This window comes from Bubalus bubalis, chromosome 11 (genome assembly GCF_019923935.1).
Source record: "Bubalus bubalis isolate 160015118507 breed Murrah chromosome 11, NDDB_SH_1, whole genome shotgun sequence".
NCBI lineage: Eukaryota > Metazoa > Chordata > Mammalia > Artiodactyla > Bovidae > Bubalus > Bubalus bubalis.
This window is the reverse complement of record NC_059167.1, coordinates 66,073,605-66,101,389: the sequence shown is the minus strand read 5'-3', so window position 1 is coordinate 66,101,389 and position 27,785 is coordinate 66,073,605. Positions and strand designations below refer to the sequence as shown.

General features: G+C 54.1%; 1 protein-coding gene across 2 annotated transcripts in view; it reads left to right on the top strand.

Annotated features, from left to right (window-relative positions):
* Positions 1–27,684, top strand: part of MAPKBP1 (mitogen-activated protein kinase binding protein 1) — a 53,048-nt gene extending 25,364 nt beyond the window's left edge. Inside the window, exons 3-31 of one of the 2 annotated variants that reach the window (XM_044925196.2) lie at positions 311–402; positions 10,546–10,608; positions 10,838–10,895; positions 11,641–11,811; positions 12,432–12,569; positions 12,824–13,006; positions 13,575–13,735; positions 14,426–14,615; positions 15,170–15,316; positions 15,512–15,687; positions 16,458–16,549; positions 17,032–17,157; positions 17,761–17,831; positions 17,992–18,113; positions 18,351–18,426; positions 18,538–18,649; positions 18,827–18,890; positions 19,077–19,211; positions 19,399–19,535; positions 19,707–19,762; positions 20,783–21,019; positions 21,478–21,644; positions 21,880–22,025; positions 22,132–22,326; positions 22,484–22,568; positions 22,852–23,132; positions 23,354–23,686; positions 24,396–24,481; positions 25,123–27,684. In XM_044925196.2, the coding sequence (XP_044781131.1) occupies positions 311–402; positions 10,546–10,608; positions 10,838–10,895; positions 11,641–11,811; positions 12,432–12,569; positions 12,824–13,006; positions 13,575–13,735; positions 14,426–14,615; positions 15,170–15,316; positions 15,512–15,687; positions 16,458–16,549; positions 17,032–17,157; positions 17,761–17,831; positions 17,992–18,113; positions 18,351–18,426; positions 18,538–18,649; positions 18,827–18,890; positions 19,077–19,211; positions 19,399–19,535; positions 19,707–19,762; positions 20,783–21,019; positions 21,478–21,644; positions 21,880–22,025; positions 22,132–22,326; positions 22,484–22,568; positions 22,852–23,132; positions 23,354–23,686; positions 24,396–24,481; positions 25,123–25,350 (4,128 nt within the window). In that variant the 3' untranslated portion in view covers positions 25,351–27,684. Of the gene's footprint in view, positions 1–310; positions 403–10,545; positions 10,609–10,837; positions 10,896–11,640; positions 11,812–12,431; positions 12,570–12,823; positions 13,007–13,574; positions 13,736–14,425; positions 14,616–15,169; positions 15,317–15,511; positions 15,688–16,457; positions 16,550–17,031; positions 17,158–17,760; positions 17,832–17,991; positions 18,114–18,350; positions 18,427–18,537; positions 18,650–18,826; positions 18,891–19,076; positions 19,212–19,398; positions 19,536–19,706; positions 19,763–20,782; positions 21,020–21,477; positions 21,645–21,879; positions 22,026–22,131; positions 22,327–22,483; positions 22,569–22,851; positions 23,133–23,353; positions 23,951–24,395; positions 24,482–25,122 lie in introns of both variants that reach the window. The other variant, XM_025295877.3, reaches the window with a different exon arrangement.
* The last annotated feature ends 101 nt before the right edge of the window (positions 27,685–27,785 follow it).

Below are 27,785 nucleotides of genomic sequence, written 5' to 3'. Positions count from 1 at the left end.
ACCCAGGGCTTTATCTTGTAAATGGAATTTTCCTGGACTTGGGGGGTACTTGTTCCTCTGTGGCCATGAGCTGAGTTTTAACCACTTCATTTTCTTCTCTTTGGATCCAGCAGTTTGATCACTGTTAAAAGCTGGTGATGTACACTGTCTATTTTTGGCGTGTGATCAGGGGACCTATGCCAAATCAGAACTTGGACAAGCCCCATTCTCCAGAAGACAGGGTCACCAGGAAAGCAGTCAGCGTGGGAGAACACCTCCTTCCCAACACCCTCTGTCCATGACATAACATTTCTCTGTCTTGTTCTCACAGGTGACCTTGGAGAAGGTGCTTGGAATTACAGTGTCTGGAGGCAGAGGACTTGCCTGTGACCCCCGATCAGGTTTAGTTGCCTATCCAGCTGGGTGAGTATCTTGGCAGTGGTCTTACTACATGGGAGCTTGTAGCTATGCTAAATCAGTCGGAGCAGGCAGGGTTTTCTGGTGTCTTCTGGGCGATACATCCAGGCTAATGTTTTGGTGCCGTTTTTATAAATGAGATGCGGGGCCACATAAAGGCTCCGTGTTGATTGTTGTCTTTGTTGCCATCCTGTCCTCCTCTTTGGCCACCTACACCCACCCACACATACAGATTTATACTTTATATTACACACAGCTCCCAACTGTTTTCAGTGTCTTTAATATCTACCTTTTAGTCATTTTTGTTTTTATTATTTTTAAAATTTTTGTTTTATACTGGAATAGAGTTGATTTACAATGTTGTGTTAGTTTCAAGTGTACAGCAAAGTGATTTAGTTATACATACACATATATCCTTTTTCAGATCCTTTTCGCATATGTTATTACATAATACTGAGTTCCCTGTGCTATACACTATTACTGATTATTTATTTTATATATAGTAGTATGTATATATTAATCCCAATCTCCTAATTTATCCCTCCCCAACTCCCACCTTTCCCCTTTGGTAACTGTAAGTTTGTTTTTGAAGCCCGTGAGTCTCTTTCTGTTTTGTAAATAAGTTCATTTGTGTTATCTTTTTAGATTCTACATATAGGTTCTATCATATATTTGTCATTCTCTGTTTACTTCACTTAGTATGATAATAGGTCCATCTGTGTTGCTGCAAACATATATGGACTTTATGGATTTCATTCTTTTTCATGGCTGAGTAATATTCCAGTGTGTGTGTGTGCACGCACGCATAGGGTCCAAAGAGTCAGACATGACTGAAGTGACTTAGTGCACACACACAGATAGATAGCTATAGCTATAGATATACCGCATTTTCTCCATTAATCTGTTGATGGGCATTCCGGCTGTTTCCACTTTTTGGCTGTTATGAATAAAGCTTCTCTGATCACTTGACTGCTCTGGGCACGTTGAGAGATGTCAGTGCCCTGGCAGAAAGGTCAGGTTCCAGGGCCGGTGTTCTTTTTCGTGCTGCCTCTTCACTCCTCTGCTCCTGTTCATGAGAAAACCCCAACCGTAGGTGCTTGCAGCTTCTGCAGAAGTGTTGCTTGTGGAGCCTAGGGGCCCCTCCTGTATCTGGTTTACTCTGTCGCCCTCTGATCCTTGTTGCTGGAACATGAAAATAGGATGGCCACTTCTCTCCTCCTTCCGTCAACTTAGGAATGCCAAGATGCCCAGTATGATTTCCACAGCAACCTGGAGGTTTTGTATCAGCTATATGATTTCTTTTTCTTTTTTTTTTAGTTTTATCATCCCTACCTTTATCAAGAACTTTTTCTGTGTCAGAAACTTTGTTAAGGACTTCACAGGAATTATTTTATTTAATACTCTGAGCAACCCTGTGAGGTTGGAACTGTTTTCACCGCCTATTTTAGAGGAGGAAAGCTAAGATTCAAAGAGAGAAAGTGGTTTGCTTCAGGTCACACAGTTAGTATGTGTCTGTATTGGGATTCCAACCCAAGTCGTCTGACTGCAAAGCTCTTTCAAAATGGCTCGAGGCTCGAGGCAGGGGGGGAAACTAGACTTTTTATTTTTAAAAGCTGCCTTTCCCCTAAGCTGTTTACCCACTCTTTGATTGAGAAGAGCCCAATTTATGGGCAGCTCAGTATATTCCAGGGAGCCTTCAGCCCCTGGGTTCTGGGGTCTGTCTCTTCTGCGTGGCCATTTGGCATTTGATGTCTGTGCTGGGGGACTGGGAGGTGAGTTGACTTTACCCTTCAGGGGCTGAGCTGGCCTCCTCCTGTTTCCAGAAGCAAGGTGATGAATGATCTCTGTTGCTGGATACCCTGTGCAGTCTGCCTCTGGGGAATTCCACTCGTGCCTGCCTCGGCCTGGGAAAGCCAGGTTCCTTCTTGTTGGAGGTGGTACGGGGGCTGGATGTGGGACAGACTGGGAAGGCTGGGGCTGCTGCTCTGGGCGTGCTGAGCCCTGTGCCCCTGCCCTGGGGAGTGTGGAGCCCTGCTCCCACTCTTTCCCACCTACTCTGACCCCAGATGCCTTTAAGGGTGTGTGCTTCTGTTTAGGGGCAGGCCCCAGCCTGGTGCGTGTGCCTGGGAGCCATCCTTCCAGGTGGTGTATGGAAGCTTCCTTGCTGTCACCTCTAGTGGGTTTCCTGCGTGTGTTTGGCTTGGGCCAGCCCTGGGCAGTGCCCTGATCCACTTCCTGACCATTTGACTTCCTAGAACTTTGAGTTTTCCCTTTGCAAATGGCTTTTTTTCTGGGTGTTTGGTTTTGCTCTGTGCTAGAGCTCCCCTTGTGCTTCAGTGGTATCTGGGGGGCCGTCAAAGTCTGTGTGAGCCCAGCAGGCTCTTCCCCCCACCTCCGTCTTCCTTCTCTTCTTCCCTGGTGATCCTCAGCCCACCCCCATCCCCCACTCTCTAGTTCCTACTGCGCTTGTTGCTCTAGGAGCAGTTCAGGTATCCTAGAAACAAGAAGAGAAACAAAGCTCCAAAAACTCTCCCAGAGGCCTAGAGGCAAATATCAAACCAAAACAAAGCTTTTCTGAAAGGAAATGAAACAGCTCAGGGAGGGCGGGGTGGAGAGAGACGTGTGCAAGGCAGGGGCAGGTTGAAGCCTCTGGGCAGGGACCCTTCAGTTTTAGTGGCTCTTGCGTCTCTTCTCCAGAGCTCTCCCTTTGCTGTTTTCCCCACAGGAAACCCACCCCTCACCTGTCACATTTTAAGCCCCTCAATTTAGTTGAAAACCCATAATTGACTTGGACTCCTTCCCTAGCTGCCCTGGTAGAGAGTTTCAGGACCTTTAGAGCCCAGCACCAGCCCCTGTTGCTGCTGTGGAGTCAGTCAGTTTGGAGAATGGATTTCTCTCGACTCCTAATGCCAGAGTGCAGGACCTGGCCTGAGTGCAGAGCCTCTGTGCAGACCTGCTACTGGAGTGGGAGGTGTCCTGGAACAGTGAGGGGCCCTATCTGGCAGCCAGGAAAGGACCTCTTGGTGGTTTACGTCGGGAGGAGGAGGGGAAAGACCGCTCTCCTGAGGAGGCCCTCCATTTACTCAGCGCCTGTTGGAATCGATGCTGAGAGACCCAGCTCCAGGGCTTTGGACTGCATGTGAAGCCACAGAATCTCCTCCTGGCCCGTGTTCTAGTGGCAGATGAGCTGAAGGAGCACGCTGCTGCCTCCTTCCTCTCTGTGGTAAACACTGGGTGCGGGGCGGTCGCCAGGGAGTGTGTGGAGTGGTGGACAGACTGGGTGGAGCTAAGGAAAGAGGACGCCTGGACTCGGTGCCCTGATGGCTGTGAGTCATGCGCGAGGCCACCCGTAGACACCCGTCCCCTCTGTGCCCTTTCTCCTGGCTTCCCAACAGATCTCACTCCAGAAACAGGGCCCTGTAGGTCTTCCCAGAAGACCTTGTTCATCCATACAGTCACTAGTGTGTGGCAGATACTTGCTGAAAACCTAATCTGTATACTCTTCTAGCCTCAGGGTATACAGCAGTGAATAAGACGGACAGTGTCACCGCTTCTTCCGGGTTTAAGGCAATTGGGGGGAGGGGTGGGTAAGCAGATAGTAAGCATGTAAACAAACAAATGAGTACGATAATATCAGAGACTGGTCAATGTTCTGAAGGAGTGATGGAAAGGAGAGTAAGTGAACATCCTGGAGCCGGGTGGGAGTAGGGCTACTTGAAGATCAGCTGGTCAGGGCTCAGTGGGAGCTGACCTTTGAGCTGTTGTCTGGGTGACAAAGAGGAATCCCTGTGTGAAGATCTGTGCTTTCAGGTGGAGACCTCAACTACAAAGGTCCCAAGAAAGGATGCATTGATTCACTTGTTTGAGTAGCTAAACAGCAGCCATGGTGGCTAGAGCCTGGTGAGTAAGAGGAAGGGGCTCAGACCCTGCCTTTTGGACCTGAGTCATGAGTCCTGTGAGATCTGCTTCTTGTCCTGGAAGGGAATATGTTCAGATTCCCCTGGGCAGAGAGACATGTACCATGTTATTTACTGGGTTATTATGGCCAATTTTCTTTTCCCATTCCTTTGAGTGGATGGGTGGGTCTCACAGAGCATCTCGGAAACAGAGACCAATGGGTCTCATGATCTGGCCTAGGAATGTTACTTATTTGGAAGGATGCCAGGTATCTAAAGAGGACTACAATCAAGGATGCCCTAGGCAACATCCTAGACTCATCTCTTAGAATAATTAAAGCATAACATTTCCCCTTTGGGAGTGAATCTGGAGGGACAGTTTGTAATTCCACACCTGGAGGAGGACCCTGATGAGTCACTAATCTGCAGGCCCTGGATGGGAGACTGTAGTTGGGGTTCCTGTTGCCACTGCTGACCCCTGGATAGCCATTTCCTTGTTATTGGTGCCCCAGGGAACCTGTCAAGAAGATAGCTAGGAGTGCCCTGCTGGTTATTTTGCATATTTTTTTCTTCAGTTCTCACAACAATCTTGAGACATAGATATTATTATTCTTGTCTTATAGATGAGGAAACTGAGGTTCAGAGAAGTGAAGAAATATGCCCAAGATCACACAGTTTGTTAGCAGACAGGTCTGCCTGACCCCAGTTTTCCTATTCTTTCCATCATCACACTGCCCTCCAGCATCAGTGAGTCCTAGAAGCCTAAGGTCAGGGAGAACTGTGGACCTGCCCCGGGGTCTGCTACTCAGGAGGTTCTTTGGGAGTTAGGGCTTTGAGATCTGGTAGCTAATGACTTAAAGATTTATTCACAAATATTTATGGAGTGTCAATTTTCTAGGCCTTTGGGATTTAACAGTAAACGAAGTAAACAAGTGTTACTGTCAGAGACCTGGCAGTCTAGTGATGAAGATAGACCCTATTGCCTCCCCAAGAGAAAATTGTATGGAATATTACAAGTTGATGTGTGCTGTGGAAAAAGTATAAGCAATAGGCAGTGAGAGGGAATAGGGAATGTCGGGTTGTGGAGTTATAGTGTTCAAAAGGCACACAGGGTGATGTGTGAGCAAGACTTGAGGACCTTTGGTGTGCCTCTGTGAGTCACCTTCTGATTTTACTTGGTCTGAAAGAGGAAATTTTAGGTGCAGGGTCACAGCTCAGACCTTCTGTGCTCTCCTTGCGTGTGCCTCTTCTGCATTCCTTGCTCATCCCAGGGTTCATTTGTTTCTGTCTTCTGGAGGATAGAGAGTCGTAGGAGGCGGATCCTGTGGGAATGCTGGGCTCTTGGTGACGGCAGCAGGCCTGGACTTGTCTGGGGAGGGGGGCAGTCGAGGGCTTGACCCTTCTGGTTCAGAGAAGCCCCTGGGCAGCAGTCCCAGCACCTGGTACGGGGTGCTCTACCACGTGACTCCTGGCCTGAGGCCCAGAGGGACTGAGGCCTCACCACCTGCCTGTGAGAGGGAGCAGCCTCCCTGCACCTGCACCCTGGGGTTCTGAACCCGGGACCTGGCCGGTTGGGCCAGCCCAGCCCTGTCAGATGGAGGACAGCAGCCAGCATTGCTGCTCGCGCACGTGCCGATGGCTGCCTGCTGTGCTGGCCAGGGTCAAGGGATGTGGAGGCCAGAGGCCAAAGGTTGGTGCAAACGGCACCCTGCCCACCTCAGTCCTAGCAGACTGAGAAACTTGTTCAAAGGTCAGAGAAGACTGAGGAGGCTCTCACATCAGTGTTTTTGAGGTCTCTTCTGTTGGGAGGACCTCAGCAAGGTGGGCACAGGGAAACTTGGAGGTCTTTGCCAAGTCGTGCCTTCCCTCCACCATCTGCATTATTGTCCTCACAAGTGGAGCTGTGACTGTGGGTTGGTCTCTTTCCTGCTCTTTCTCTTTGTTGGAAGGTTCCCAAATTTGAATAATTAGAAATAAAAATTTCAGCTTAAGGGCCAATCTCTGTGTGTTTCCCTCCTTGGCTTAACTCTCCCATGCCACTCAGAGTTTTCCAGGCTATGCTGGGAGGTTGGGAGGTGTTAGAGAAGGGAAAGTTTGCCTCATAGCTTGTCATCCTCTGTCCACATTGTCTGTTTATGCACACACGCTGCTCTCCCTCTTCCCACCACCATGGAGTCAAACCTGGGGAAGAAGGAAACAAAAGACGCTACGGTCCAGCAGGGCTCAAAGCTTACGTGCAGTGACTGGAGAGTGCGTTAAGTGGTCTAACGCACTGCCCTTCAAAGGTCACCATGCTGCTTTGGGTTTGAAGGCGCCTGCATTACCTGCTTTTTCTGAATGTGGAATGTGTCAGAATCTGTATTGATCCAATTCAGGTCAGATCTGCTTTTGGCCCAAGCCCTCTGCCGTGATTTATCTGGAGCTGATCTGAAAGCTAGGTAACCCAGAACCATTCAGACTGGAAGCCGTCACCAGAGAGGACGAGCCTGTGGAGCCCTCCTTAGCCTTAGAAAATGCCAGCTTTCCTGAAAACTTGCTGGGCTTTGCTGATGGTGTCAGGCCTGGGGGGGTTTATAATTTTTCATACGTTGAATAAAATATTAAAACCTAAATATTTAGACCTATGAACTTTGAACTATAACTGCTATAATTTTCATGTGCCCCGTTATGATTTCCCAGAATTCTGTAGCCAGAATCCCTTTTCCCTCCAAGCGCCCCAGTCTCCTCTCCCTCTTCTCAGAGGCTTCTGCCCTGGCACCCTCTGCATTAGGTCGGTATGCTTTCTGTGCTTGGCTCTCCTCTTCAATTTCAGTTTTCTCTTCTTTCTCTCACTTACTCCACTCTGCTTTCCTTAGAGCACAGCTCCTGAAATCCTGACTCTGTTTTGCTTTCGCTGAGATGTCTTAAAAAGGCCTCTGGACTCGTTTCTCCACCTTGAAGTGGGGATAATTGTCTCAGCCACAAAACTTGTGAGGATAAGCTAAGACCAGATCTCTCAGGTGCTTAGCAGAGTGCCCACTTCGCAGAACCCGCTAGATGAATGGTAACTCTTATTATTGGGCCCACGGTGTGAAGAGCAGACCAGTTACTGAAGGAGGTGGAAAGCCATCGTGTTGAGAGTTCACTGCAGCCCTCGCACGGTGCTTGCTAACTTAGTCAGGTGGTTTCGCCTCCCTTCTCTTTCTGTGCCGCTGTCCTAGAGCCTGGGGATAGCGTCTCCCTCAGCATCCCCCCCACCTCCGTCCCTTCCTTGCTACTTTCCAAGGTTATGGTCTCCTAAATGGATGAAGATGTAGATACTTTCTTTCCCCAAGCTTAACCCAGTTCTCTTCCCTTGGCTGCCTTCCCAGAAATAAATAAAGCTTCCTTTAAAGTTTCTACCATTACTCAGATCCTAATAGGACTTACCCCTGGTTTTCTGAAGGAGATACCTGACACGCAGCCCCTGGGCACCTCATTCCCCGCTGCCTGGAGTCTCTTTTGGCCTCTTGTCTGTGCTCCAGGAGGGGGAATAGTAAGATCTGCCATTTGTTTGGTCCCACTTTGTGTCCAAAAAATTATGTGATCCTATACAGAAGTCCTGACAGCTTGATCTTAGAGGCTCCTTTTAAACAGATAATGAAATAGCTTCTGACTTATCCAGGGGCACAAAATTATTCATAACAGAACAAGGACTCCAACCCTGGTGTCTGACTCCAGAGCCTACCCTGTCCCTACTGCCCCTCCCTGCTCTGAGGATCCAGGGATCTTTGTTGTCTCCTCCCATGGGAGACAGGTGGGCATGCTAGGGAGGAGAGTCTGGCCTACGGATACCCCAGTTGACCAGGCTAGGGGAGCATTCATCCATTCAGTAAATGGTTTTGAACAACTAAACCTAACAGACTCTGCTAGGCACAGGAGACACAGCAGCGAGCAAGACCAGGCACAGTTCCCACCCTCGTGAAGGACACAGGCTAGAGGTGGAGGAGTCTGTAATCAGTGCCCTGCTGTAGGCACAGGCGGCTGGACTCGATATCCTGAGATAAACTGTAATGGGAAAGAATATGACGAAGAATGTGTATACATATATAAAACTGAATCACTGTGCTGTTCAGCAGAAATTAACACAACATTGTAAATCAACTGTACTTCAATAAAATACATTTTAAAATGTAAAAAAATGTTAAATTGCAGTTGTGATAAATGTCACAAAAGACTGGTACAACTGTGTTGTGAGAGCATGTACTGAGGCCATCTGACCTGAGATGTGAAAGAGGTTAAGTGTTAACCAGTTGGGAAAAGGAGGGGAGAATGCTGTAGACAAGGAAGGGGCTCTAGCAAAGGCGTGGAGTGGGAGGAGCATAGCAAGCGAAAGGGTGAGGGTGGAGTGGGGCAGGGGCCACACCACCCAGGGCCTTCACACAGCCCTTATTTAAGGGCTTGCGTCTTAGAAGCTCCCCAGGGATGTTCAGCAGGGGTGACACAGTCAGATCAAACAGACACAGTGTTTGATGTGGAGAGCACAGGACACTGCAAGACCTGCTGTCTGTCAGAGCCTGGGTGTCTGAGCGAAGTTTCCTCACTTCAAAAGTTGGAGAGTTGGACCAGATGATATTTAAAGATACCCAGCACAGTGCATCAGTGCATTTAATTCCTTCCATCCTTCCTTCTGGCTCTAAGGTTCTATGAACCTTACCTGTTTGAGAGGAATTAGACCCCCTGCATCCTGGATTGTCCCTAACAGAAGCTGGACGTGTGTGTGTGTGTGTGTGTGTGTGTGTGTGTTGGGATGGGGGAAGGAGAGTGATGGGGCACAGAGTTTCCCTTTGTGTGTGTGTGTGTGTGTGTGTGTGTGTGTGTGTTGGGATGGGGGAAGGAGAGTGATGGGGCACAGAGTTTCCGAAGCCATGTGATTTTGGTTACGTTTTAAAAAAACTCTCCTGACATGGTATTCTAGAAAGGAAGTGGAAGACTAAAAGTTGGTATAAAGAGAGAAGGAGAAAGTAATGAGGAAAAAGAAGCAAAGCTTAGGAGATGGAGGGAGAAGAAAGAGCGTTGAAGAAGGGATTTGGGGACAGGAGTTAGAGGAAAAGATGTTGTGACTCAGGAATTCCAAGGCTGTCAGTCAGCCTGGCAGTTCTGGGCATAGCAGGTGTCCCTCAGAGATCCCAGTGTCCCCAGAAATTACCTGTGGAATTTGTATATTAAAGTCATTTATTGACCCTGAGATGCTGAGCCATCACTAGCAACTTGTACTCACTTTGGTTTCGAGTTCCTAGCAAGTGGTGGGTTTTAGGTATGGGGGCTGCAGTGCTTTCCCACTAATCCAGGCTGTGTCTGAGCCTTCTCTCCCCTCCCCTCACCTGGGGCAGCAGGCTCCACACCTGCTCCGTAAGCTAGTGGCAGTTCTGATGCAGCCATGAGCAGAAGGGCAGTGAGGCCCAGCCTGCCGACAGCTGGGAGCCTAAGGGAGTGCATTGCTGGCTATGGCTTCCTGCTTCTTGCTCCCAACTCCTGCCACCTGGAAAGTCAGTCAGAGCCCAGTCCCATCCAGCCTTGCCCTCTGGCTGGAGAGGATGCTCCCAACCTTCTTCCATTGTCTTCTGTCAGTCTGGAGGGTCCTTCTCAGGCTCCTTGGGGCCAGGGATCCTCAGGGGTGGGCTTCCCAGGCCCTCCCAGGCTGTCTCTGCCCCTCCCTCTAGTCTTATCGACCCTCCTGGCAGTTCTGGTCCCTGCCTCCCACCCGGTCCATCACCTGATGCATAGAGGGGGTGTGTGTGCGCCGGGGCAGGGGTGGGGTTGGCTCTTGCCAAGTATACACATGGACACACATGTGAGAGGCCTCACTCCTTGGGGCACAAATACTTGACACACATCTGACTCCAAGCCACACTGGCTGTGTGTGCACCTGCAGCCTGCTTTGCCCAAATCGCGTGGGTTCTCCCCTTCTGCCCCACTTCCTGGGCTGGCTAGGCTCTGGGAGGGCCTGGGTCCCTGCTGCCCTGTGGCAGAGATGGCGCTGGTGCTGGGGCACATGGTGAGCCATCTTGCAGGGAGCCTTTCCACCTCATGAGGCTGGGAAGTGGGCCCTTGTGGTTGTGGGTGGGAAAGGAAGCAGGAAGAACAAGTTTCCAGGAGAAAGCAGTCAGTTGCCCTTTGTGGCTAGTGATGCCCCTCTGAGCTGGTCGCCCCAGCTCCCTGGCCTGGGGGACTGGAGCTCCTGGGGGCGCCGTAGTTTGGTGCTGAAGTCGGGTTGCCTTCCTCCTCTTCCCAGGTGTGTGGTCGTGCTGTTCAATCCCCGGAAACACAAACAGCACCACATCCTCAACAGTTCCAGGTAAATGGGTGTGGGCCCTCGGGGAGCATCTCCTGGGAGCTGTGAGAAGGTGCAGTCTGGGGTCTCTGTGGCGCTGGGGATGGGGACGTGGCTGGGCCCTCAGGCCTGCCAGGGAAATGCCACCTGTGCCGCTGGTTGTCTGCTGGTCTTGCCTCTTGAGGGGACTGTGCGGGAGCCAGGCTTAGACCGGGCTGCCAGTGCCCCTTTGAGCCCACCTCATTTCTTGCAGGAAAACCATCACTGCCCTTGCCTTCTCTCCTGATGGCAAGTACTTGGTCACTGGAGAGGTGAGTGAGGAAGGGGGCTGCAGAGCTCTGAAGAGGGCAGGTGGCCTGGGCGCAGCAGAGAACTTCAGTCCTGGGCCTGGTTAGGGCTGCTGCCACTCTGGCTTCCTGAACCGGTGTCAAATCCCAGTTTTGGTTGCACCTTGAAACAGTGGTTTCTGAAGCCTTAGTGGGCATCCGAGTCAGCTGAGCGCTTGTTAAAGCGCACATTGCTGGATCTGCTCCTGGAGTTTCTGGTTCTGTGGGCCTGGGAAGGGACCCCAAATTTTGCATTTCTCTCAAGTTCTCAGATCTCACTGATTGTGCTGATTTAGAAAGCACACCGTGAAAACCTCTGCCTTAAGATATTCCTTATGCCAGGGGGCCCCCTGCTGGGCACATGCGGAACATCTGCCCCTCTCAGTCTCTTACAGGGAGGCAGTAGGGGCAGAAATAGGCGTGGGTGGTAGTGGTCCTCAACCCTGACTGCCCGTCGGAATCACTCTAGGAACTTTGAACAAATACAGAGGTGCAGACCCTCACCCGGAGATACTGAACTGAGTCTGGGAGCATTTTCTCTCTGATAATGGTTGTAATCCTGAGATATTTATCATGTTTTCTGTATACCTTCGCCTGTGTAGCACTCTGCCCTTGGCCAGGGGATCCTTAGAGAGACTGTGCCCAGTCGCTGGAGAGGTAGGGCCCCAACCCTGAAAGGCTAGGGAGGCTGTGGCTCTGGCCCTCACTGCCCGTTCCTGCTTCCCTGCAGAGTGGGCACATGCCTGCCGTGCGCGTTTGGGATGTGGCAGAGCACAGCCAGGTGGCTGAGCTGCAGGAGCACAAGTATGGTGTGGCTTGTGTGGCCTTCTCCCCGAGCGCCAAATACATCGTCTCTGTGGGCTACCAGCATGACATGATCGTCAACGTCTGGGCCTGGAAGGTGAGTGGTCCCGGCTGGGCTGGCCTGGCACCCTCAGGGGGGTCCAAGGGCCAGTTGAGGAGTCAGGAAGCTATTGACCTGAGTCCCTTCATTCCACTCTGCTGCTCAGTTACATTCTAGAAAATGACCTGAAGCAGAAAAGAGGAACCGTGTAGCCAAATGTGTTGGTAGAAAGAGGCTAGCTTTTTGTCTCCGAGGACCTCCGGAGGAAATGAATGTCTTCAGTTCCTCTGGAAAAGGATTCTCCTTCCTTCCCTCTTTTTCTGACCGGTAAATCCTGGAAAGTGAAAGAAAGTGTTAGTTGCTCAGTCATGTCCGATTTTTTGCGACCCCATGGACTGTAGCCTGCCAGGCTCTTCTGTTCATGGAATTCTCCAGGCAAGAATGCTGGAGTGGGTTGCCATTCCATTCTCCAGGGGAACTTCCTGACCCAGGGATCGAATCTGGGTCTTCTGCATGACAGGCGGATTCTTAACCACCTGAGCCACCAAGGAAGTCCAAATCCTGGAAAGAAACATTTTAAAGTACAAATCCTATCTTATCCTCCTCCATATTCTGATCCTCTTTCTTCTTCACTCCAAGAGGCAGAATTTTGATTCTTCCTTTGACTTTCTCTCCAGAAAAACATCGTGGTGGCCTCCAATAAGGTGTCCAGTCGGGTCACCGCGGTGTCCTTCTCTGAAGACTGCAGCTACTTTGTCACTGCTGGTAACCGGCATATCAAATTCTGGTACCTTGATGACAGCAAGACCTCAAAGGTGAGGTGCTGAGGCTGGAAATAGCCTCCAGGGCCAGGGTCTGCTCATCCACCCCAGGAGACACTGCTCCCTTGGGCCCCCTCTCTGCTCGCTCACTAGCCACCCAGTTCTGGATGAATCAGGTGCTGACTGCGCCTAGGGATAGTCTCAAAGGGGTGGGGGGCTTGCTGTGTCTTTTGGCTCCCTCTCCCCAGGCCGAGTCTCTGGAGCGGCTGAAGGGCAGATGGGTGGGCAGCAGCGGTGTGTCTCCGCAGGTTAACGCCACTGTGCCCCTGCTGGGCCGCTCGGGGCTGCTGGGCGAGCTGCGGAACAACCTGTTCACTGACGTGGCCTGTGGCAGAGGGAAGAAGGCAGACAGCACCTTCTGCATCACGTCCTCAGGGCTGCTGTGCGAGTTCAGTGACCGGAGGCTTCTGGACAAGTGGGTGGAGCTGAGAGTAAGTACCTCTGTCCCGCTGGCTGGGGGCCGCCTGGGTCTCCGCCCAGGGCAGAGCCGGTGCCCATGGCTCCGCCCCAGGGGCGGGGCCTGCAGGTGGGAGGGGCCCCCAGGAGGAGGAAGCTCGAGGCCAGCGCTTGGCCAGGTTCCAGTCCACGCCGATGGGTGTAACTGCCTCCTCTCTGCTCTCTCTTTCTGTCTTTCTTTCCCCTGCTTTCCTCTTCTCAGAACACAGACAGCTTCACAGTAAGTGGTGCTAGACTCTTCCCCTCTTTCTCATGCTGTCCCTTTCTCTTTGCTGGGCTTTTCCTGTTTTGTCCTCTTGGCCAAAACCGCTGGTGCCTTCCAAGGCTCCTGGGCTCCCATCCCTGGTCCGCACGTGGCTGTGGGCCCTCTGGCCACCTGCTGCTGGAGGGCGGGTGTCTCTAGGTGACAGCTGAGGGGCTCAGGCCTGTGCAGCTGGGCTGCTTTCCCTTGCCCCTGCCTTGGTGGGTGTCTCTCTAGGCAGGTGACTGGTGAGGAGGGGTTGAGGGGGTGGCCCATGCTGAGCCGAGCCCCTCTGCCTGCAGACCACCGTAGCCCACTGCATCTCCGTGAGCCAGGACTACATCTTCTGTGGCTGCGCTGATGGCACCGTGCGCCTCTTCAACCCTTCCAACCTGCACTTCCTCAGCACCCTGCCCCGGCCCCACGCCCTGGGGACAGACATCGCCAGTGTCACGGAGGCCAGGTGAGCTGTGCAGGACCCCTGCCTCCATTTCAGAGCTTGACTCCGCACCCAGCCTTCCTTCCCTCTGCTTCAAGGTGAAGGTATCAGCACCCCAAAGATTACAGGAACGTCTCTGCAGAAACACAGATTTGGCTTTATGGGTACATGGAACCCGCAGGGGACCATGGAGTATCTCTGTATGCAGGCGTTAGGTGGGGCTTAGTGTCAGATTTGGGTTTACATTCAATGATTTGAGGACTGGTTCAAGGGATTGAAGTTTTGCTTTGGTTGGATGCTGTGAAGAAGTGGGGGGCAATTCCACAATTGGACATTTAGTAACTTTTATCTGAAAGGTAGAAGGAAAGGTGTGGAGCTACAGCTGTAATTGATAGGTAAAGGAATAGCAGCAGTCACTGCAGAGCGGTCTTGTTTTTGTTTCGCTCCATCGTGGCCGCAGTCACCTTGTCTGCCGTTGGTGTTCTGAGCCCTGGTCCGTGCTTGTCAGGAGAGCACGCTGGTCCGGGAGCTGGTGCTGGGGCGGCTCCCAGCTGAGAGCTGTCAGAGCAGCGCTTTCCTCTCAAGCAGCTGCTTCCAAACCCGTGGGTCTGGAGAGGGCTCCTGTGCTCCTTCCTTTGTGGCTTGGCTTCTGTTTTCATTCCCTCATTTCCACAGCTCCTCACTCACCGCTTTGCACCGTCTTCTTCCCCACAGTCGCCTCTTCTCTGGCGCGGCCAATGCCAGATATCCAGACACCATCGCCTTGACCTTCGATCCTACTAATCAGTGGCTGTCTTGTGTGTACAACGACCACAGCATTTATGTTTGGGATGTGAGGGACCCCAAGAAAGTGGGCAAGGTGTATTCGGCTCTGTATCATTCCTCCTGCGTCTGGAGTGTGGAGGTAGGTGGCCGGGCTTGGACACATGGCGAGGATGGAGAGTGAGGATCCCCAAGTAGAACACTGTGTTCCTGCTCCCTCCTCCTGTCTTCAGCAGCAGCCCTGTGTATCCACATACCCTCAGATGGGTCCTGGGGACCGATCTTGAATTAATGCTTAAACGTCTCAGGCTTCTTCCAATGGGCCCCTGTCCATCTTTAGCTCTGCCTTGTCCTGGGCTGGATGATCTTAAACAAGTTACTGAACTTACCTGAGTTTTGTTTTCTCAGTGGTAAAATGATGTACCTAATTCATCTAATTGTTTTAAGAATTAAGTGAAAAACTGTGAGTGGAGTATTTCATAGTAAGCATAGAAGAGTACCTTGTGTTTGGTGAATGTGCTTTCCCTCAGCGATTTGAAGAATATCTAATAGTTGCAGTTTGCTTACCATGTGACAGACTCTGGGCCAAGCCTTGGCCAACAACAGCTCCTTAGTCTCATTCCTTTCTGTCTCCGTGGGCTGGCAAGCAACTGCTGCCTACCTGGAGCTCTGACTTTGTACCCTCTACCCCTTCAGGTCTACCCTGAAGTGAAGGACAGTAACCAGGCCTGCCTGCCCCCCAGTTCCTTTATCACCTGTTCCTCCGACAACACTATCCGCCTGTGGAACACAGAGAGCTCCGGGGTGCATGGCTCCACGCTGCACCGGAACATCCTCAGCAATGTGAGCCTGGGCCCCTCCATGCCGAGTGCCTGTGTTCCCTTGCCTTCTCAGGAACTGGGTCCCCAGACTTGATCTCCGAGTTCTTATGTGGCCTTCCCCTGCAAGTCAGGGCTTTGTCTTGTCCAGCATTCCTCTCCTCTTTCTCCTGTACTGATTAGACCTGTCTTACCCACTTCTCCTGACCTGCTCCACCAGGACCTCATTAAGATCATCTATGTGGATGGGAACACTCAGGCCCTGCTGGACACTGAGCTGCCCGGGGGAGACAAAGCTGATGGGTCCCTGATGGATCCCCGCGTGGGCATTCGTTCTGTGTGTATCAGCCCCAATGGCCAGCATCTCGCTTCAGGAGACCGTGTGGGCACACTCAGGTAAAGCCAGCTCTGGCATGGGTACCACCTGCCTCTGGTGGTATGGGTTGGGGGGAGTTAGGTCCCCAAGGACAGAGCTTTTGAAAATCTTGGCTCGAAAAGATATTCATATACAATGAAAAGATAATTATAGTCAAGAAACCCAGCAGAAACCATTCTAATCAAGTAATCAGGCTTACATTCTCATATCAACATCATAAACCCCATAATACAATGCTCTACAGAAGGACGTAGCAGTTTTTCTGTGGTACTCTTGCCAAAATTGAAGAAACTCAGTCCCATCATGAGAAAACATCAGACTAACTCAAATTGAGGTACATATGACTGAGCACCTGCACTAATCAATACTCTTCCCAAGTGTCAAGATTATGAAAGGGAAGCAAAGACTGAAGAACTGTTACAGACAGGACACTCAGGAGAACTAACAACTAAATGCAGTTGGACTCTGGATAGGATCCTAGATCCAGAAAGAGGACATTGTGGGAAAACTGGTGGAATTCAAGTAGAGCCTTTAGGTCCTAACATTGTACTGATGTAAACTTCCTTGTTCTGGTAAGGAGACTGTTGTTATGTAAGACAATCACATTAGGGAAAGCTGAGTAAGGGGAATATGGAAACTCTCTGTACTTATTTCAACTTTTCTCTAACCTGAAAGTTCAAAAATAAATTTTAAAAAAGGTCAGGAGAGAGGATATAACAGAGAAAGCAGAGTGAGTCTCTCTTCCTGCAGCCCGGCAGTGACCCCCTCCCGCCTCTCCTTATCTCTGCAGGGTGCACGAACTGCAGTCCCTAAATGAGATGCTGAAGGTGGAGGCCCATGACTCGGAAATCCTGTGCCTGGAGTACTCTAAGCCAGACACAGGTAAAGAGGATGTCTGGTACCCATGCCAGAGGCTTAGGGCTCCTCTAGTCCTGCTAGTGCTGCTTACATTGATCCTAGCTGTAGGATGTGGGACTGAAAATCCTTTGAATCATTTGGTGTCTTTGCAGATTTAGAGGAGGGCAGCTCTGCCCCTTCTCCATGGTTGCCTTGGCTTAGGGATATGGGGCTCAGTTCTTGTTAGCTGGGCCCAGATAGGGGCCTGCTCTTTTGTAGGCTGCAGTCCATGGGGTCACTAAGAGTTGGACACGACTGAGCAACTACACTTTCACTTTTCACTTTCAGGCATTGGAGAAGGAAATGGCAACCCACTCCAGTGTTCTTGCCTGGAGAATCCTAGGGACGGGGGAGCCTGCTGGGCTGCCGTCTATGGGGTCGCACAGAGTCGGACACGACTGAAGCGACTTAGCAGCAGCAGCAGGAGCTGGGCACACATGGGCTGATGAAGTTCTTCCAACCCACAGGTCTGAAGCTCCTAGCGTCAGCGAGCCGGGACCGGCTGATCCACGTGTTGGACGCTGGACGGGAGTACAGCCTACAGCAGACGTTGGACGAGCATTCATCCTCTATCACTGCTGTGAAGTTTGCAGGTAGTGGCAGGGCAATTGGGATACATTCTGCCACCTACCACTGACACCCCCTGCCCCCTACTGCCCCCTGCGTTCTGCCTCCATGAGAAGGGTGTGCCAGTCACGGAGAGTATGGGACAGCAGCTGGCTGTCTTGGGGCCAAATGGGAAAACAGATGAAATATAGACTGTTAGTATGGGGGATACTTATCAACCAGGCTTGCTGAGGATGGGGAGAAAGGAGGGCCTGGGTTTGAAGAGAAGCATCCTGATTTAGGTCTTCTCTGGGACTCAGACGGTAAAGCATCTGCTTGCAATGTAGGGACCCAGGTTCCATCCCTGGGTCAGGAAGATCCCCTGGAGAAGGGAATGGCGACCTACTCCAGTATTCTTTCCTAAAGAATCCTATGGACACAGGTGCCTGGTTGTCTACAGTTCATGGGGTCACAAAGAGTCAGACACGACTGAACGAATAACACTTTCACTTTTCACTTCATCCTGATTGAATGGGTGGTCCCAGCTGTGTCGAGTAGCTCACCGAGGGAAAGTGTTGAGGGAGGCAGAGGGCAGACTGGACCCACTGTAGTGAGAGCAGTGGGAACAGCTCAGCCCCCTTCCTCTACAGCCAGCGATGGGCAAGTCCGCATGATCAGCTGTGGAGCAGACAAGAGCATCTACTTCCGCACTGCGCAGAAGGTGAGGTGACCAGGCGTCCCTGAATGGGGCAGTGGGTTTGGGGATGAGGGGTGGGGTCACTACCATTCCCCTCCCTGAGGTCACAAGAGGTGAGGGGAAGCAAAAGCAAGGCTCCTGGGGCCTGGTGAGGCATTTGGGCGTGGGCTCTCCACCCCTGCAGTCTGGAGACGGAGTGCAGTTTACCCGGACACACCACGTGGTGCGGAAGACGACCCTCTATGACATGGACGTGGAGCCCAGCTGGAAGTACACAGCCATCGGCTGCCAGGATCGGAATATTCGGTGGGCATCCCTTTCTCAGGCCCGAGGGGGTCAGCTCACAGGTGTCTATCTTCTTGTCCAGGACTTTGTGCCCCTTGAGCCCACAGAATGAGGACTTTGCCTCACCTAAGAGGTGGTGGCCCCTTTGGTGTTGGGGAGTGGCTTCCGGAGAGAACAGAGCTGGGGGTGAACGCCGGCTGTGCTGCCCACCAATCGACCGTGAGTTCCTGCTCATGTGATGAGTGTGTGTCTTCACAGGATCTTTAACATCAGCAGTGGGAAGCAGAAGAAGCTGTTTAAAGGGTCGCAGGGTGAGGACGGCACTCTGATTAAGGTGAGGGCTCAGTGGGATGGGTGCCGGGCCAGAGAATGGGGGCACAGAGGGTGCTGGGTGGAGAGGGCCCAGTGCTTCCTGGCCTCATCCAGTGGTGTGTCCACTCCTCAGGTGCAGACGGACCCCTCAGGGATCTACATCGCTACCAGCTGCTCCGACAAGAACCTCTCCATTTTTGACTTTTCCTCAGGCGAGTGCGTGGCTACCATGTTTGGCCACTCAGGTGAGTGTAGCCCTGCTTCTCTCCCCCTGGAACCTTCCCGTTTCTCCTTAGCCTTTTCTGGGTCCCAGCAGAGCTGTCTGTCCCTCCCCTCCAGCCAATCCCCGCCCTCCACTGTTGAGAAGACATCTGGCTGGGACTTTGGGTGGGGGGCTCATCAGCCATATTTGCTCTTCACAGAGATTGTCACTGGCATGAAGTTTAGTAATGACTGCAAACACCTCATCTCTGTATCAGGGGACAGGTGAGCAGAAGCCAGCTTCCCTGGGATTCTTCCTGTGTCAGTCTCCTCTCCACATCAGTGATGTCTTGGGAAGTAGGGCTGAACGGCCCGGCACTGGAGGGTGGCTCTGGTCTCCTTGCCAGCCTGGGGAGGTGCTGCCCCCTGTAGTCCCCCCATCCCTCACCCAGCTCTATGGCTCCACCCCAGCTGCATATTTGTGTGGCGCCTGAGCTCAGAGATGACCATCAGCATGAGGCAGCGTCTGGCCGAGCTGCGCCAGCGCCAGCGCGGAGGCAAGCAGCAAGGATCATCCTCTCCCCAGAGGGCTGCTGGACCCAACCGGTGAGATCAGAGTGTGGGTGTGGATGCCGGTGGGTGGGCCTCCAGGCTGCTCCTCCTCCTCGCCATGGACCTGCCGCTCAGCAGCTCTGTGTCTCCCCGTACCTGTTCTTTACTCGAAGAGCCATGCTGCTGACCTCTCCACCCACCGAGTCTCCTCTCCCCGTCACCTTGCTTGTCTTGGATGCAGGCACGAGGCCCCCTCGATGCTATCTCCTGGACCAGCTCTCTCCTCAGACAGCGACAAGGAGGGAGAAGACGAGGGCATGGAGGAGGAGGAGCTCCCAGCGCTGCCTGTCCTTTCCAGGGGTGCCAAGAAAGAGCCAGGTCTGTGCGAGCCTGCAGTGGGCCAGACAGGCACAGGCTGGGCGGGGCCTTGATGCACCCTCAGTGGGACTGGGGGGTGAGAGCAGAGGGTTGAGGCTTTGAAGGGTGGGGGCTGGCGCTTCAGAGTGAGTGGGCGGGAGCCGTACTCTCTGACTGCTTGTCTCTGTCCAGCCTCAGTGCCCAGCCCAGCCCTGCCCCGAAGCCTGTCCCACTGGGAGATGAGTCGGGTGAGTCACCATCGTTAAAATGTTCTTCCAAGGTTACAAGGGGTGCAGGATGGTGGAAGCAGGGCTCTCTACACCTGGCGAGGCATCTGGGCATCCGATCTGCCCAGGTGCCCGCCCCCTGTGTTCAAGGAAGCCCCTGGGGTGGTTCCAGGTGAGGGGTGAAGCCCACCAGGTGAGGCCAGGGGAGATGGTCTACCCGGGTCAGCCACCACTAGGGGCAGCACTCCACTTGTTCAGCCACCTGGGGCCCTGGGAGCAAATGTGAGCAAAGAACCGGTGGAGGTGGGGAGTAGAAAAGGGTCAGAGCTGAACAGTTAGAAGGAAATTTCAAGAAAGTCAAAGGGCCAAAGAATGAAATCTGGAGAAACTTTAGTGCTAAAGAAGGTTAGGAGGTAAGCTCAGAACTTCCAGAATAGTTAGGGGCAAAGGCCTTAAGAGGACCAGTAACTGAACGGTGACTTCCGGGTGACCAGGAGGAGGAGAGAGGCTTTCAGAGGCGGCTCAGCCCTCCCTTGTTCCACGTCAGGATTTCAAGCATCAGCACCTTTCACTGTCAGCAGCAGCTTCATGGGATGATGGTGGTGTGGGGTCTGGTGCCTTCTGACCAGGCCCTGGGCCTCAAGCCTGGACTCTTGGTTTGTCCTTGGTGCTATGTATGGACCTGGGGCTGTCCTCTGGGCGGGGGCCTTTTAGAGACTCCCAGGTCTGAGGTGTCCATGACACTGGTGAAGACTGAGACTGGAAGGTCCTCTAGGACAGCACACAGAGTTAAGCTGAGAGCATGAGCTCTGGAGGCAGGCTGCCTGTGCTGGAACCTGCAGGCAGGCTGCCTGTGGAACTTGGACCAGTTACCGAAGCCCTGTATGCTTCACTTTCCCTTCAGTACCTACCTCTTAAGGTGGTTGTGAGAATTAAATGAGCTAATACATGTAAAGTGCCTGGCACACACTAGGTGACGCTTGAGTGTCTGCTGACACTATCGTGTGACTGTTACTCCTCTCCCACCCCACCCCATACCAGGCACAGGAGACGGAGGAGTTCCTGGACCCAGCTCCTGCCACCAACCAAGGACCCAGAAGAAGGGGGCGCTGGGCTCAGCCCGGTGTGGAGCTGAGTGTTCGCTCCATGCTGGATCTGAGGCAGCTGGAGACACTGGTCCCAGGTTCTCGGGGTCCTCACCAGGACTCTCCGGCCATGACCCCTTCAGGTCCTGGGAAGCACAGTCAGCAGGCCCCTGAGACCTCAAGCGTGAGCAAGGTGAGCCTGCTTTCCCCCAGCAGCCTAGAGATCTCTAGGCTGGCTGAGCCAGCCTTGGGCTGACAGCGGTGCCTGAGCGTTCATCCCGAGGTGGTTGCTCTGCCCCCGTGGGGCATGGGTAACCTGACCTGCAGAGTCAGGTGGGCTGGTGAGGCTGTGCCTCACTTTTCCCCTTGGGTGGAAAAGCAAGGGGTTGCCTTTGTCCTGGGTGGGGTTCCCTGGAGGGCTCATGATATGAAGTAGTGGCTGGACGTTGGCAGCCCAGAGTGCTAATGTGGTTCTTCCTGAGGCTCAAGAACACTGGTTGGAACCCAGCCTGGCTTTTTGGTATCTGCTCTCAGAATCAGAGCTTCCCTCAGAGTTGGTGCCCACTGAATCCTCCTTGCTCCCCTGCACCTCCTCTCCCGGACCCTTGCTCACATCAGCAACCCCAGTGATACCACTCTGTGTGTTTCCAGAATGAAAAGCTCCCCCGACCTCAGGCTTCCCAACCCTGTTCCTGCCCCCACATCATCCGATTGTTGTCCCAAGAGGAAGGGCTCTTTGCCCAAGATCTGGAGCCTGCACCCATCGAAGATGGTATTGTCTACCCAGAGCCGGGTGACAGCCCCACCCTGGATACCAGGCAAGGGTCCCGCAGACTTCTGGGGCCATGCATACCCCTCTCTCACATCTTCCCTTCCCTCCCAGTATTCTGTACTTGGGTTGGGGGGCTGGCTCCAGGCACTCGGCTTGCCCACCATTGCACCCCTGCCTCATCTCCAGTCCTGCTCATGGGGCAGGAGGAAGGCAGGAGTCCATGGGGCTGCTGCTCACCACTGCTCACCGCCTCTTCCTTCCCCTGCTGGCCTCTCTGGCAGTGAGTTCCAGGTGCAGGCACCAAGCCAAGGGACCCTGGGAAGAGTGTATGCAGACGGCAGGGGCTCAGAGAAGCATAGCCCTGATAGTGCATGCTCTGTGGACTTCAGCAGCAGCCGCCTTTCCAGCCCTGAGCACCCCAATGAAGGTGAGGCTGCAGCCCCAGGGAGGGCCAGGAGCACACCGGTGAGAGTGGAGGCTCTGGTGACAGATGGGTGCAGCGTGATGCTTCTCTCCCCCTCCTCCACATCCAGACTCTGAGAGCACGGAGCCCCTGAGTGTGGATGGCATTTCCTCAGACCTTGAAGAGCCAGCCGAGGGTGATGAGGAAGAGGAAGACGAGGGGGGCACTGGTCCCTGTGAGGTGCAGGAGGGCAGCCCCCATACCCCGGACCAGGAGCAGTTTCTAAAACAGCACTTTGAGACTCTGGCCAACGGGGCTGCTCCAGGTGTGGTCAGACTGGTCATTGCAATCCTCCCTTCTTTTCTCCTTGCCCAGCAGAGAGGGAGGGTCCAAAGGCAGGCCATGCCTGGGGTGGCCTTTTAGGGGAGGCAGAGTCTGGAGCCAGGGCTTGCTTCAAGTCATGGTTTCTGTCACCCTGGCAGGGGGCCCAGTCCGGGTACCAGAGTGGACAGAGTCTCGGAGCATCTCTTCAAGATTCCTGTTGCAAGTGCAGAGCCCCCCACTCAGGTACTCTCCCCACAGCAGCTCGCTTTCCTACAAGGAGCCCAAGCTCTCCTGACCTCGCAGTGCTCCCAGTAGGGCCTGTCCTGCCCCAGGGCGGCCTGAGCCCTCTCCTCTCCAAGGCTCAGTCTTCCTTGCCTAGCGGTACTGCGCCCTCCAGCTTTGTCCTGGCTGACCTGGTGCCTGCCCTTCTCTCCCAGCGCCCCTCAGTGCCTTGAGACCTTCTCCCGGTCTTGTCAGGGAGCAGCCCTGAGCCTTTTCTGGGCCTTCTTCCACATTTCCTCCCTAGGGAACCGTCCCCATCTTCAAGCCTGGCAGTGACGTCGAGACTGGCCCAGGGGCTGCAGGCTTCTGGTGAGCAGCCAAGAGGCAGTGGTGCCAATCCTCCAGGAGCACCCCCAGAGGCGGAGCCTTCCCTTGGAAACCCTGGCCCCCAGCAGGCAGTTCCTGTGTTACTGCCGCGACGCCGTCTTAGCCCGGACAGTGGCTGGTCCCCCAAGAGAGTGGCGGCAGCCGGCCCCACAGGTGGACTCCAGAAAGCCCAGTCGGTGCAGAGTCTGGTACCACAGGGTGAGGCACCCAGGGGGCTCGGCTCCAGGGGTTGGGTGTGTGGAGCCCATGGGCACGCTCGAGGAAGGTGGCCTCATGGAGCCCTGACATGTCACTGGGCTTGCCAGTCGGTGTCCGTTAGTGAGTGTGTAAGGGCGCAGCAGCTCCTAGGGAGCTGAGCCTTAGCGCCCGAGACGTCTTCCTCACCCCCTGACCCGTGTGTGTCTCTGTCTCCTCTGCAGATGAGGCCCCTCCACCAGGCCTGTTGCTCTCACAGGAGATGGAAGCCCAGGGGTGCCTGTGCCCCTTGCCCAAAGCTGATCGCCGTCTGTCTCGGCCTCACTCGTACCAGAGCCCCACCACCAGTTCCATGGCCAAGATTGCCCGCAGCATCTCTGTTGGGGAAAACCTGGGTCTGGCTGCTGAACATCAAGCTCCTGCCCCCGTCCGCATCTCACCACTCAACAAGCTGGCCCTGCCCAGCCGGGCTCACCTGGTCCTGGATATCCCGAAGCCACTGCCTGATCGTCCCACCTTGGCCACCTTCTCACCTGCTACCAAGGGCCGGGCCCCTGGTGAGGCAGAACAGTCTGGCTGCCCAGCGGGGCTAGGAAAGGCTCACAGTACAGCTGAGAGGCGGGCCTGTTCAGGGGAGGGTGCCACTCCCAAGCCTAGGACAGAGTGCCAGGCTCAGCCTGGCCCCAACAGCTCCTGTGCCCAGCAGCTGCTGGCCAGCAGCCTCCTCCGAGGCCCTGCGAACTTGCAGCCCCCACCCCTTGAGAAGACTCCCAGCCCTGTGGAATGTGCCAGGCCAGGGGCAACCCTGAGCCGGGACTCAGGTGTGCACCGCTCCCCAGCTCTCATCTCCTGCCCCATCCTCTGTCTCCTGTCTTGTCGGCCGCTCTCTGGCTCCATCTCATTTCTATGGGCCCAGCCTCTGGTGTTTCTCGTCCTGTCTGCTCCTGTTTCGGTTCGTAAGTCACACCCCTGATGGTGAGACACTCCGGCTAACCTTTATGGCCTCTCTATAACCCACTTCCCCTTCATTGCCGTCTAGCCCCTGGGGCTGGAGCTGGCCCTCTCCTCTGGACCATGTTTCCTGTGTGGCATTGGGAGAGTGTTGAGAAGGAAGGAGGCCAGAGGAAGGGACTCAGGGCATGTGGTGCTAGACAGGGTGGGGGGTTGGGTTGGGGTAGGCCTCTCTTGCTCTGAGCGGCCCCTGGGTGGGCAGGCTGGAAAGGACAACTCTTCTGGGCCTTGTTGAGCTGTGTCTGTCCCTTCCAGAACCAGCAGTGAGCCTGGAGCAGTGCGAGCAGCTCGTGGCTGAGCTCCAGGGCAGTGTGCGCCAGGCTGTGCAGCTCTACCACTTGGTATGTGTTGGGTACCCCCCTCCCCCTCTCCCCGTTTGCCCAGCAGGAAGACAGAGCATGTCAGGAGTGCTGGTTGAGTATCTAGCACATAATGCTAAGGCTCTTCCACTGACAAGTGGGTGGAACAGTTAAGAACTCTGAGTAGGCGAATGGGTTAGGAACCAGGCCAGGCCTTTTGAACTTGAGTACGTATCAGTCGTTTCTGGCTAACAGCTGGAGGAGACATCCTCAGACAGGAGGGGATGGTGTGGAGAGCTCTCATGTCCTAGTTTGCTTAGGACCATCTAGCTTATGCCTGTTGTCCAAGTATAATTATTAATAGTATCCCTTTTCAGATTCAGAAATGATTTGGCTACTCTGAACATAGGGGACAGTCCCATAGGGGCTGAGGTTTGAAAGAGGAATTGCTAACAAGATGTAGTTGGTGCCACATCTGATGGTTACCCCCAGGATCTGCCTCCATCCCCTAGCCTCTGGTCATACTTGCTGATCTTGGCGTGAGGAACTCCTGGCCACACCCAGCAGGGCATGCAGTCCCTTCTTGGGGGCAGGCTAGACCCAGTCGGGGCCCCTCCCCTTTCTGCATCTGTTGACAATCCCCTCTACTGTTCCTCCAACTCACTTCAGGGGTCCCGTTGCAGGTGGCCAGCTGCAAGACACCCTCGGTGGAACAAAGTCGCATCACCCAGCTCCTCAGAAACACCTTCTCTTCAGTGCGGCAGGAGCTGGAGGCCCTGGCTGGGGCAGTGTTGGCCAGCCCTGGCGGGAGCCCTGGGGCTGTGGGGGCCGAGCAGACACAGGCCCTGCTGGAGCAATACTCAGAGCTGCTGCTTCGAGCTGTGGAGCGGCGCATGGAACGCAGACTCTGAGTTCCAGAAGCCTGTCCCCAGTGAATGCTCCCCCCTTCCAAACTGCATCTCTCCTCCACTCACCAAAACCTGCAAGGATGCTTGGAGTGGAGAGCAGGGATCCATGCTCAGAGGGGCCATGGCTTTCGCAGCTGTTCCTCACGGGACCCCTGTATTTATTAATTTATTTCCCTGACTGTTGCCTCACTCTCTTGGAACTCCTGCCTCCACAGCCATCTGGTGGCTCACACAGGGGCAGATCTTGGTCTTTGTCATCTTGGTGCTGTGAGGAGTTGGAGGGCAGCCTGCCCCACCTGGGGCAAGTCCGGAAAGGCCTGCCCTCCCTTCTTAGAAGCCATTTGAAATTACTGCAGGGATCAGCTCCCTGGGGTGGAGCACACACAGGGTATCCAGGGGGTAGAGGTGAGAGGTGATCTGGTGTCCTTGCCCTCTGGCCAACGGCGGAACTTCACCTCTACCTCCATGCCCCCTCCCACACCAGCTTACTCCCCTGGTTGCCAGAGTGGGGGTTGTCTGTTTTCCCCACCTGCTGGCAGTTCAGAAAGGCAGAGCCCTCTGGCCCTCTGGAGCCCTCCCAGCCATCAGGAGGCTTGAGTTGGTGTCAAGGCCCGAGCCCCCACATTCCACTCCCATTCCCCTCTCCAGGGGGGCCCTAGCATTGTCTCTTCCTGTGCCCCCTTTCTCTCCTGGCCAGAACTTGTGGAGCCAGCTGTGGGATGTTGCTGCAGGACAGTAAAGCCCTCTGCTGGGCAAACATCAAGCCCTGGCCTCCTTTCCTCGGCCCCTTGGCCTTCCCTGTTCTTCAGCCCTGATCCCCAACAGGCTGCTGAAGTCGAGGCCACCTTCTCCCCGCATCCTGAGTGATGCTCAGTCAGAAGCCTGTGTTGAAACTTCCCTCGTAGTTTACAGGGCGCCGGCCCACCTTCTAAGGACCTTGGCCACAGAAGAAACCTACACAAATGCACACACACACACACACACACACACACACACACACTGAGTTCACTGCTAGACCACTCGGCTGGCTGATGTGTGCCACACACACACACACACACACACACACACACACACACTGAGTGTTCACCTCTAGACCACTCGGCTGGCTGATGTGTCACACACACACACACACACACACACACACACACACTGAGTGTTCACCGCTAGACCACTCGGCTGGCTGATGTGTGCCTGCTTTCCTTTCACATCCTGCCCTGGCTTCATCACCCTGGCTCCTATCAAGAATATGAAAAGGGATGGAATACACTAAGCCTGGATTCTGGATTCTTGGTTTTCACAGCCTAGCTGATGTGTAATGGCCTAGGGTATCTGTTTTGGGTAGAAGGAGCCTCCTCAAGGGCAATGCTGGGCACCAGGTGTGCTGGATGCTGGAGGCTGAAGAGAGGGAGGCCTATGGGGCTGCAGCAGGGGCCAAGAGACACACTGGAAAGGTGGTAGGTGGGCCAGGTAAGTGGTAGAGGTGAGGGGATAGAGTTAGGAGGGTAGTGTTAGGTGTGAGGGGAAGGAGCCAGGGCACAATGGGCAAGTAGAGTAGGACCAAGTACAGAAGCAGCTGTGGAAGAGTTGGGGTGAAGAACGTGTCTCTAGGCCCTGCTGCTTCCTCTGCCTCAGGTAAGTCAGGGCAGTTCTGCTTCAGCTCCAGGCTGGAAAGCTGTGTCCCTATGGGTTCTGCTGGCTCTCTGGGTGGAGGCTTGAAGTTGGATTCTCAAGGGTGCCCAGCTCTGCTTGCATTAGTCACCTGAACAGGTGAACCCTATTTCACCCTCACTCTTCTCTACTGCCACCACCTGCATGGCCAAGCTGCCAAGAAATCCTGGCCCAGGAACTCTCAGAGCTGAGTGTGGACCCCACGAGGCCGCAGCTGCCCTTGTCATTGTTAGAAATCCACTCCCTATGTACCCCTGGCCAGCACACCAGCTGCAGTCCACTACAAGTGGGGCTCAGGCCTGGCCCTCTGGGCTGGGTTCCTGGCCACCCTCAGCCAGTCTATCCCTCACGAGGACGGAGCGACACTCCTCCTGTGGGAAGGCGGCCACCCTTTTGATTACCCACCCCCAACCCCTACCCCCGCCCAGCGTGGGGGGATGTTGTGGTCGGCGTTCGTCCCCTTCTGCATGTCTGAGGCCACCGGCAAATGCCGCCCCCGTTCAGATCTGCCCTGACCCAGTTTTGAAAGCCCCTTATTTATAACTTTTATACTTTGCCCAGGCCATGGCGCTTCCCCTACATCCCCAGGTCTCACAGGGCAGAGGCTGTTTTTAACATGTCCGTTTGTATTGATGTATGAACTCGTCAATAAACACAATCATTTGCTAACTCTGGGTTGTCAGCGAGTGGGGCGGGTAACGGATTCTGTGGTGGCGTGGGGGTGGGGCAGTCGGCGGCTCCGACTGCAGCCGCTGGGCGGCCTCGGGGAC